General features: G+C 43.0%; 1 protein-coding gene across 4 annotated transcripts in view; it reads right to left on the bottom strand.

The window, feature by feature from the left end:
* The window catches only part of OBFC1 (oligonucleotide/oligosaccharide-binding fold containing 1), a 26,907-nt gene that overhangs the window by 3,595 nt on the left and 11,574 nt on the right, over positions 1-11,738 (bottom strand). For 3 of the 4 annotated variants that reach the window (XM_012723390.1, XM_012723392.1, XM_004681004.2), the window contains 5 exons: positions 11,326-11,493; positions 10,516-10,639; positions 9,720-9,891; positions 4,500-4,622; positions 2,214-2,286 (listed from right to left, as the gene is read on the bottom strand). In XM_012723390.1, coding sequence (XP_012578844.1) covers positions 2,214-2,286; positions 4,500-4,622; positions 9,720-9,891; positions 10,516-10,639; positions 11,326-11,493 — 660 coding nt within the window. The remainder of the gene's footprint in view (positions 1-2,213; positions 2,287-4,499; positions 4,623-9,719; positions 9,892-10,515; positions 10,640-11,325; positions 11,494-11,738) is intronic. The other variant, XM_012723391.1, reaches the window with a different exon arrangement.

Raw genomic sequence — 11,738 nt, 5'->3', positions numbered from 1 at the left:
GCACTCGCAGCAGGACAGCAGTGTTTCTGGGCTATTATTTATTTATGCTTATAGAACTGGGGTAAAGGCCAGAGGTGTGGTGGGTGAGAGGATTCACCAGAGACAGAGTGGGGAGCAGAACAGGTGGATCCATAGAAAGACACTGCTAAGTGGAGCAGTGGGCGAGACAGGAGAGGTCTGCCGCACCATGTGGGTCAGCTCCCTGGCCAGGAATCGAACTTGTGTTGCAGTAGCTTCAGAGAGCTTCACAATGAGGTGCTTTAACCCATTGGGCGAGCCCAATCTCCCCCCGCCCACACACACACCTTTTTTTTTTTTTTTTAAGGATATCTCTATATAGACTGATACTTCTTTTACAACAGATTCCAATAAAGTTCCTGTGAGGTATTTTTATTGGCAAACTCAGTTACTCCTGTTCCAGAATTCATCTCCAATGAGTTTACTAGTTTGAAGGGGTTAGCTTATGACTTTTAGAAGTTCCCATTTATAGACTGAGGGCAAAACCTATCCATTTTGACATATGTATTCACCAAGGTAGGAGCTGTTCTGTGGGTTAGATATGGGTATAAAACTTGCCAGTTATAGAACCTAAGGTCAGTGAAGCTGTTTAGTTCTTTTAAGAAATGAAGTCTGCGTTTATTTGCCTCACCAGACTCTAAGATTATTTCGATCTATGTTGTTTACATGTATAGGTGAAAAGAAGAATTGGTCAAGTCACAGGTTAAGATGAATGCAGGAGTAATGTTTGGGGAGCATTCCCTGATTACAGAATCCCGTATTTCACTTCTCTTTAAGGTTCCTAAAATTGTGGGTAATAAGGTTTCCCCTCCAACTATAGGACACTTGTCCTTATTTTTCCTGAAAGAACAGCCAGAAATGTGCATTGAAATAGTGGATGGGTTTAGTTTAATATCTTTTAATCATACTCCTCTGGGATCTGACCCCATGGGTTCTTAAAAGGCTAAGCTGAGCTGCACACACATACACCCAAGGGGTAGAGCCCTCGTCCAGCTCTACCTGACTCAGCCTGGAACAGGTCCAGGTCTTTGGGAACATACAGGCTAAAAGGACTGGATGTGAACTTATTCCTTTTTTTTTTTTTTTTAAGTATTCTGGTTTTTTAAAAAATATTTATTTATTTATGCATATAGGAACTGGGATGAAGACCAGAGGTGCAGGGGTGAGAGAATTCACCAGAGACAGAGTGGGGAGCAGAACAGGCAGACATACTGAAACACACTGCTGAGGGGAGCAGTGGGTGAGATAGGAAAGGGGTCAGGGATCAAACTCAGGCTGCAGTGGCTGATGAAAGCTTGACAGCGCTGTGTCTTTAACCCCGTGGCAGCAGGGAGGCCCTGGGTGTGAGCTTCTCTGGAGAAATGGAGTGCAGGACAAGGGCCCTGTGGTTCTTAGTTAGTCTTTCCACTTTCCTGCATGCGTCATTTGTTGACACCTATCAATGTTTGCAAAAGCTAATCACTGAAAAAGTCACCTTGAAGACTGGTCAGTTTGCACAGGATGAAGATAGGCTTAATGCTTTCTTCTCTTTCTAACTTGTGTAAAAATGCATGTAGTGACTTTTGTCAAACCGTCTACAGTTTGAGTTTCCAACCACTAGGGGCTGACATAACTCTACTAAAACCAACTATTTTCTAACCCATTTCTTTTGCAAATTAGCAGATTCCAAGATGACTGAATCACACTGTTCATAAACTATAGTGTCTAGAATAATTTCTTCCCACACCAAAGGGCTTGATGTTAGATGTGAGGAAAATGTCAGGTTTGGGTTCAAATACCGGGGCAAGAGTGGAACAAGAAATAACAAATCAGAAAGAACATGAGAACCAGAGAATGTGAATAAGTCCTAACCTAGTGGCTCACCTCACTGATTCTGAATCACCTGAGGAGCTCACCTGCTTAGCCCCTCTGCTTCGCTAGTGATTCAAGTCCCTGGGGCTGGGAGCTGAGCAATGTGTATTCAAATAAATGCCCGGCTGCATCTCATGTGCAGTCAAGGTCTGGATAAGCCATGCAAACCTAACACTCACTTTAGAGAAGAGAAGCCCAGGGCTCAGGGAAGAGGTTGATCAGACCTGTTTACAAGTGATAATGGAGATAGGGGGTGGGGTTGGGGGGGGGCAGGCCTCCTGCCTCTCTGTCCAGTGCTCTCTGGGAGGGAAGGTCCCAGGCACCCTGTCTACTACAGCACTCACGCTTTGGTTTCTGGCACTCTTCTTGAATGATACGGTGGATCTTTCTGTGCAGTTCTTTGTCTTCTCTGGTTACCTAACAGGAATAGAAGTTTGGAGAGAAGTATTAAGTCACACAGAAGTTGTATCATCCAGCCCTGCTAATTATTATTTAGAACAGTTTCTAAAGATTTCATAACAATTATCATCCCTATACCAACAATGTGGTTTTCAATAGTTGGCCTATTGAATTACTTTGTCAGGAACAATTTTCTTTTTACAATATTCATTATATATTACAAGATTTTCTTATTTGTTGTTAGATTTGTAATAAAGGTGCAAATAATGCTTCTGAACCCTACCTCAGGTCCCCTTTTATTCTCGACCTGATTACCAATCTTGCGTCTGGTTCATTTTCTTCCTTCTCCCAATCACAACCAAAATTAAAATAAATTTAAAAATTTAAGGAAAAACTAGGAGAGTAAATCTAGCTGATCCATTGAAATACTTTCTGTATCAAAGGTGAACAATCATACCTAGTTCCTTTCTTAACCAGTTCAGGCAAATGGAGAGTAGAAACCAAGTGGGTTTTGCCTTTAATATCAATTTAATAATAAAAAAGAAAGAAAGGGAAAAAGATTAAGAAAGGAGGGAAAGAAGGAAGAAAGAGGGAAACATGAAGCTTGTAAACAAACTCATCTACCAGGAATGCCCGTCTGACTGGGCTGAAAGAATGGCCAAGATTCAAGAAAAGACACTGATAGTGCCTGCCTTCTCCCAACTCCTAGGGTTCCTACAGAGATGAAGGAGGTGGTGTGGGGGAGAGCTGCCCCAGGCTGGACAAACAGAGGCTATTTCCAAACTATGGTAACTATTTCCCTGAGGCAAGGCCCTCAGGAAAACAGAAACCCACAAGGCCAGGGAGGAGGCTGGAGGGGAAGTAGGAAAAGGGAGATGGCTCATCTGAGGAGAGAGGATTGTCACCACTGCTCCATTACCCCCATTCCAGCTCAGCATGACTCACGGGAGGAAGCAACCAACCACACCTCTCCCTGGGCTGCAGCCGTGTCCTGCTGCTCCTCAGGAACAGCGGCTTGGGGCTTGGTACGGACCCAGTGGCCTCCTGGAGGTGTGACCCAGGGAGAGGGTTAAAGTGCGCTGCTCACAAAGCCCTGGGCCCTGTCAGGCCTCCCCATGCTGGGAGGAGGGGTGCCCCACTTACCCCAGAGTGGAACACCCCTTTTGAAAGTTGTTCATAGAGTCTTTAAAAAGTATCCTAACTCTGAAGACTCTAAAATGTGAGCTCACTAGAGTAAATCAGCACCAAGAAAAGGTTCTATTGAGGAAAACTTCCCTTTAGGATCATGCCTGTACACAGTGAGGTTTCTGGGGTTCCTCAGTTCTGATCTGTTTCTAGGAGAATCTGGTCACTACCAATGCCAATGGCCAAGGCCCATTTTCAGCTTGGCGCCTCCAATACTAAAGGTAGACAGTGAGAGTCTAGGCAACAGGTGCTTGTTCTCCCACCCCACCAATCCACTGTGGAAGTGTCAACTGGTACAGCCTTTTGGATGGTCAATCAGACCAAAAACTTATATGTCTATGCCCTCTGCTCCAACAATTTCTCTTTTAACAGCCAATCTCATTGAAAAGTTTGCATAAGTTCACCAAGACTGTGCAAAAATAACAACAAGATCATGTCCATCAGAAAGAAGTAGTTAAAACATATGGCAAGTTCCTATCATATGGAATGCCATTCATATGTTAAAAAGAGCAAGGCAGATTTATAAGAAAATGGAGAAATGCCCGTGCCAGGCTATCCTGGCATCAAAGCCATGTTGCTGAGCATATTTAGAGCAGAGCAGTGGCACCCAACTGTCCTGTAAGACAGTTGCCAATACCCGCAGACATTTCTGGTTGTTACTAGTGGGAGGGCTGGGAATAAGATTTGGTGGGTAAAGGCCAGGGGTGCTGTGAAACATCCTGCAATGTATAGGTTAGCCCTCTACAGGTTCACCTGGCCGAAAAAGTGCTTAGGTTAAGAATTCTGAGTTAGAATATGCTCATGCTGTTCTGCAAACAAAAACCCCACAGCTGCACATCTAAGTGTGCATTTGTAAATGTCTACAATATGCTGTTACAGTGGTACTTGAGAAAAGATAGGGTTGACTTTTGCTCCAGAATCTATGTACCTCCTTAATGACTGACTTTTAAAAAACAGTAATTATCCTTAATACACACGCACACACACACACACACACACATATTTGTAATTAAAGCTACAGAGGAAACAAGTTGCAAGTCTCTTACATAGTATAGGTTTTCAAAACTACCATCTTTCTGGAAAACAAGTCCTTTTTCCTGCAGCAGCTTTATAGCGTTCTTAAATACACGATGAATGGCTTTTGACGTGGAATCTTTCTTAACATCCCCCTGCAGGAAGAGGAAAAAAGACACAAGCAAGTCTCATCTGAGAGCAACTCTCTAGACTAACTGGTTTATGAATTCACCCAACAGGCTTTTTATCTGCTGACTCAAAAAAAGTCAGGTATGCACTGGCCCAGCAGGATGGCATTTAAAGAACACTGGAAGTTTGCTCTGGCAGGACTGTGGTCACTGTTTTACACCTTCATTTTTGTGATTTTTTTAAAGTGCAAATCCAATGATATAAGATGGAACATCAAAATGGCAATCTTTGATTCTTTTTGGTATAACCAAAACAATGTATACATGTTAGCTCATTTTTTTTTTTTTTCATTTGAATGGTGACTATACATAATCTTTTCCTAAGGAAGTCAAAGAATTTTACACACATTGAAATATTTGGGGATTCCAGCAAGGAGAAATATTAAATAGACTCCTTATTTTAAATGGGGGACAACAGAGGTCAAGAGCTGTGCAGAGAACTGTCAAAGCCAAAGGGGGAAGGGGACCCCGAAAGGGAGCAAAGCCACCACCACGAAGCACCTCTGCCGCTCTCAGGGGTGGAGCACCTCAATTTCAATATTTGTTTTGTTTCCTAAGAGAAGGGTTTGCCTAGAGGGGTTCCAGGCATCCCAGCTCTTATTCTGAGAAGTCCAGTCTTCAGCTGCTCCGCCATGACCCTTGCACCATGTGTGCTGTTTGAGTGGCCCAGAGTGCGTAACCAACACAGTATTGTGTCGTGAATTACAGAGGCTGTATCCTTGTTACTTCATGTTAGTTCACTCTGAAAACAAGGAAAATGGTGAACCACCATTGTCCTTCTAGGTACAGATCTGTTTCTAATGTGAAAGAAATTCTGTTGAGCTATTAAAAAGATCAAACACCAAAGAAACATGGCAAAGCTTCCAAAAAAGTGTCTAAAGGCAAAGTCCTGCCTCTACCGAAAGGTACTATGAAGGCCATCTGGGCAAAGCCAAGGAGAAAGCAAGTGCTGGACACCTGCCAATGACATTTCCTCCTAGTGACCAGCAGAGGAAAGTACCCCCAAAATGGCCTCAAGGGTCGGCAGTGCCGTCCCTGAAGAAACCTCATTGTGGAAGAGGCCCCCGACAGGCCTTGCTTTAATCTAACAGAAGAGTGAGTTCTACAAACATTCTCTCTTGGATTGAAAAGCAAAGTCTGATGCCTTTAATTAACTGTCTAAATTTTCACACTTCACAGAACAAGCTGGAGAAGCTGGTCATCAGACTATGAGAGCCTGAAAGTGGATAAACTTCTTCAGATTATGACACCCTCTCTGAAGGGAGAAGGAGGCCAAGAAGTATGTAGTGGCTATGGGCAGAAAAGTGAGCTGAACGCGTGGCAATTACAAGCACACATCTTGCTGCTCTGGGATCTCAAGCTGTGCATCTGACTTCATCCGTGAGCGCTCTTTAGGGGGAGCACAATCAACCAAATACAGCAACCCCACAGAGCTGTCTAACTACTTAATCTCGAGAAGACTCACATTCTTTAGTCAATTTAACGTAAGACACCTAAGGCTCAAGGGTTATCCATCTTACCAACGTGGAATTAAACTAGAAACTAGCTGGAAATGATTGCCATACTACACCATTCACGTATACTCGGGGAAGTACAGCACAGCATGGTGATGACAGTTAACAGTACTAATTTGTACATTTTAAAGTGGTTAATATGGTGGATCTCAAAAGTTTTTATCACAAGGAAATTTTTTTGTAACTACATATGGTGATAGATGTTAACAAGACTAGGTGTGATCATTATTCAATGTTATACAAATATCAACTCATCATGTTATATACCTGAAGTTAATACATGTCAACTGCACATCAATTAAAAAGATGTGATCTTTGGTTACCCCCACAAGATCATGCAGATTTCAGTAAGATCAGTAAGTGAATGCAGAGACCTGCGAGATTAAAAGCACGGTTCTAGCTGTGACCAAGGACCCACCAGAAAAGATTCTCTGAAAACATAGACCATATGCAAATCTTCCTTTCCAAAACCACTGACCTCCACTGACCTGAGGACATATTTCCCCACTGGTTACAGAGACACAGTCTCAAGAGCAAAGCCTGCAATCTTCTCTTCTAACCAGTTTTTCCTGGACTGGGATTTCTGTCTTTTTTGTCTTTTTCTAAAGAGCAATGACAAACTCATCCAATTTAGGAAATTGAAACTGTTCAGAGACAAAAACAAGTGACTGGCTGAACAAGCTGGACCTGCGCAGACCTCTCTCATCCCAGGTCAGGAACTGGGTGGATCTCTGAAATATATATAGTCTTCACTCCCAAACAAATTCAACATTTATTCAGCTGTCAAAGAAACAATAGTTTTGCGAGGTCTGCTTATCGTGTTTCTGGATTTGCTAAGAAGGGCTACTACGGAAAAAAAAAAGGGGGGGGTGGACATTCAAACCCGCTCTCTCCCTGCCTTGAAACTAGAACACTATCACAATTAGTTTTCGTTAAGCTTTCATCTGTGTAACCACAGAGAGCGCCAGCGGGTCTAGGGTTTCACCATCATTGTGGGGCATCCTTAGTATCTCAGGGTTTTATTAAGCAGTATTCAGTTTAATATTGATGACTACCCCAACCAGAGCTAGGTGAGGGAATAATTCATATCTGATAGAAAATAATTTCTAAAGACAAAAAATATAAAGTGCTGTTTCATCTCTTTATACACATAAAGCACTGAGCTGACACAAATTCCTGCTCTAAGCATTTTCCAAAAGCTCTTGTGCCAGAAGATTCCCACAGATCATTCTGAGGCATCTTCAAAGAGTCCTCGGCTCTCACTACTTTATTGTAGCTATTGCAGAAGTGCTGGTTCACGGGAGGAATGTGGCTTTTGCTAAACTTTAAAGTTTCCTTCCAAACAGGCTGACAGGAAATCTTAGGAAGCCAAGTTGGCATTGAGCTGCCTCTAAATGATTAAATGGGAAGGTTAATCTTGCTGTCAGCAGACAGCTGGGAAACTGCGACTATTTAGGGGCGTCGGTGGCATGGAACAAAGCGGCCAGTCGTGACCCTCTCCACCTGGGTGTTCCTGCAACCTGACCCTCATCTCCGTCTATGAAATTGTGGGTCACTGGGCACAAAACCTGGTGCCAGGAAGAGATAATTAGGTTCACAAGTGAAACTGAGAAGCGGTGGTCATGATGGGGAGCTCAGGGTGGGGACCTGGCGTCCATTCCACCAGAATCATCAAGAACAGCATGTGACCTAATGAAGGCATTCCCAGCAGCCCTGGTGAAACATCGGAAGGCTCAGCAATGAGGAGAGTGGTTAAATAATGACATGTAACAAAAGATTACTGTAAACCTCCATGTGTGACTAGGGAAGGCTCTATAAGACACGTTGTTCAATATATAAGCTATGTAAGGGCTACGGATGGCCTCTGATAAACGCTTGTTCCACTTCAGATTTTTCAATTCTATGATGGTGCGAAAGTGACACAGGTTAAGTAGAAGCCAAAACTTGAATTCTGCTCTTTTCCTGGGCTGGTGACATGTGGTGTGACACGGCAAATAACCTTCCTACCCACGATTTTCAAGTCTCATCAGGAGAGAGAAACTGATGACTCGGCCGCTGTAACAGCCCATCTCCCAGCAATTATTTTTAGTTCCACGACTCACTCTTCACACCCAGGCTGTTCTCAACTGTGCGCACCAGTGGTGAGGACCTGGGAAGCCATTCTGGCTTCCCCTTTTGGGGCAATATTCAACAAAGTGCACGAGATGTTGCATACTTTATTACAAAGGGGCTTGTGTGCTAGAGGACTTTGCGCACTGAAGGCTACTGCAAAGTCTGAGCACATTTCAGGTAGGCGAGGCTAAGCCGTGGCATTTGTAGGCGAGGTGGATCACATGCATTTGCTATTTCTGACGTCGTCAGCTATGATGGGTTTATCATAAGTGGAGGAAGATCTATAGCATTTAGCAAGCTACCATGTGTGTAAAAAGTGAGGGATACAATTTCTATAGTTTCTATATGCACAGACTATCTCTGGAAGGATACTGATACCAGTAATGGTACTAACTTCTTGGGGAAAGAGATATGAGGGAAGATGGGAAGGAAACTTACCTTTAAATTAGAAACTACTGGAATTATTTCAATGTCTAAAAACCATTCATTCTACTACTGACAAATTATTATTGAGAACCTATATTATGACAGACCTGTCTTAAGCCCAGCCTCTAAAGAGCCAAGAATAAGACAGACAAGATGTCTGCTTTTATAGAAATGGAATTCTGGGAGAGTAATAAATAGGTAGGCAAAAAACAAATACCAATGTCATGAGATATGAAAATAGGGTGATAACACAGGGAGAAAGCAGGGGGCTTCAGGGTAAATGGCCCGGGTTGGGCAAGAAGGTGACATTTAAGCTGAGATCACTCCCTGGTGGAATAAGTGAAATAAATGTAAGTCATTTTACAACAAAAATCCTAAAAGGTGCAGTGAGAGGGAGAGTCTAAAACCAAAGTCTCAAACAATTAATTCCAAGCAAATAATAAACACCAAACAACATAAACTAACCTGTAACTCTAGGGGTGAAAAAAATGGGAACAGCTCTTTCCAGGAGGAATAAAGAATTATTTACAATTTCTACTTACAACCCAGACTGGATGCTACTTGGCCTTTATTTAAACTCCTAAAATACAACAGGTTAATGTTATTCTGAATATGAGACAAATCATTCAAGTCCTTGTTTGAAGTGCCAGAATCATCTTGCTAATCAATATAAAATGCCAGATGGATAATTAATCACCTTCTCTCCTCTACTTCCTTCACCTGGTTCTGCTGAGATTAAAGACAAACCATATCCACAGGTACTAAGACTACCATCATACAGACTGTCCTCTTTCTTTCTACCCAAAGATTAAGATTAATGAGCTTAAGTAAGGAGAGTCTGAAAAGGGAGGTCCAATCTCATTTCAAATTCTTAGTGGCCAGTGACCTTTCCAGAACAGAAACAACACGTGGCAGAATCAGAACCCCTATTCCTCGAGTCCTCCCTGCCAGTCTAACACCTGTCACATCCACCCACACCCCTCAGTGACAGATCTGGGGCTGCTGCACTTACTTGGTTGGAGCAGGCACTGTGAATCACAGGTTGATTGGCAAGGGAGAGCAGCGATTCCTGCATTTCCAACTCCTGCTGGTAAAAGGCGTGCACTCTCTTTTCCACAAGGAAGTCTTTGGCTTTTTCACTCAGCAAACTCGTGAGACTGTCAAGGTCCAGAGCACTTGGGTTGCTGTTAGAGGCAAGTTTTAAAGAACCTTCTGGAAACTATAACCTCTCTTTCTTTTAGGTGTGCATAAAAAAGAAAAACTTAGCTCGTCAGTGCAGTACTATACTGGCTGGCTTTTCACAAAGGGCAATTCACACAGTGAACACAGAGACAGACCTATGGGAACTAGCAGATATTTGTGATGGATCAAGGGGAAAAGCCAAGCTGGGGAAGGGTATGTAAGGTGTAGTCCCATTTTTGTAAAAAAGCTAATGACAACCCACAAAATAGGTGGGCAAATATTTACATGTGCATATGCATAGAAGATAAAAATCTACAGGGATCCACATCAGTTGAGGAACAGCAGTAACCTCTGCTGTGAAGCTGCAGTGGACAAGAACTTTCACTTGACTTCCTAAGAGTCTGCAGTTTGTTTTGTTAATATTACTTTTGGCATATATAATATACACAAATATTTAAAACCATTAAAATTGGAAAAGTCCCCTTTCTATTGGTTCTGTCTCCTAGAACTCTTGAAGCTTAAACTGCAAACACACATAGTTTTTCTCCTGTGCCTACCCATCAGTTGGGTTCCCACTGCCTGGCTTTCTGCCAGGGGTGCAGCTTCAGTGGTAAGGCATAACATACCTTAGTGCTGCCTCTTTCTCCAGGCCTGGGCTGCGGAAAGGCTGGTCATAGATTGTCCTGTAGAGCTTGGGCAGCTCCTGCATCCTTGCAATTTGAATGTCACACAATGGATCATCCACTTTATCTAACAAGCCACAGGGGGAAATAAGCCACAGAAATTACAGAGTCTGGCTCTACCCAAAGCCCAAAATGCTGCAGGATGATAGTAAAAGCAGACACTCAGAGAGTCTCTGTCCTCAAGGGCCCAGGGGGCAGTCATATGCACGAGGTGGTTCCCAGGCAGCCTGTGAGGGTGAACGCAATGCCAGGAGCAGACAGGGCCAGAGATCAGCACTGGGGACTCATCTGGCAGGGGTCGACCTTGAGATTTCCTGTTGAAAACCGGCTGGTGCAGTGCAAAGTGCATTGCTCAGCAGATGCAGGACGGTCATATTTCTGATAAGCTGTTTTCTTTCAAAGTTAATGGACTCCAAGGTGTTCAAGAAATCTCCATCACTTCGCAGAATATGAACAATGCTCCAGGGGTTTCACACTTTGAACCTCAAAGCGCTTTAGAAACTGTGCTGTCCAAATGAGTTTTCTATTCTATACAATAAATCACTTGTTTTCTTCCCCAACTTTTTATTAGTTACATTTCTTCAAAATAAAATTAAGAAATGCTGCTTTTTCTAACGCAATATAATCACCTCCATTCAATCCAGTTCAACCTTTTTATCTGAACTTTTTATTAGTTTGACTTTTAGCTAAGCAAGAGTTTACGGGACACATAACTAGACAACCAACCAACAGGCATATATATCTGGTACTCACAATAAATGGTGGCACGAATCTCTCGCTCTTCTCTGTATGTGCGGACATAGCCCCTGATACAGACAATGTCCCCAATTTCTATCTTCTTCCTCTGCTCAATGGTCTCTTGTAGCTTCTTGAGCTGTGAGGTTAAGCTCCGTTCTCTTGCACTTGGCACAGCTACAGTTGCTAGAGCCAGAAAGGAGAGAAAGGCATAATTCAAGTGTGATTGGAAGATAATTTTGGGGTAATACCAACACAAGATATTTATTTGATTGGTTGCTCTACTATAAAAAATCTGTACTGGCTTTCCCTGGTGCTGCAACGGGTTAAAGCACTGCATTATGAAGCTCTCCAAAACCACCACAGCACAAGTTCGATCCCTGGCCAGGGAGCTGACCCACATGGCACGGCAGACCTCTTCTGACCTATCC

Source organism: Condylura cristata, unplaced genomic scaffold (assembly GCF_000260355.1).
Source record: "Condylura cristata isolate star-nosed mole 26May11 unplaced genomic scaffold, ConCri1.0 scaffold00011, whole genome shotgun sequence".
Taxonomy (NCBI): Eukaryota; Metazoa; Chordata; class Mammalia; order Eulipotyphla; family Talpidae; genus Condylura; species Condylura cristata.
Note: the sequence above shows the minus strand (reverse complement) of the source record. Positions and strands in the feature narration are given on the sequence as shown.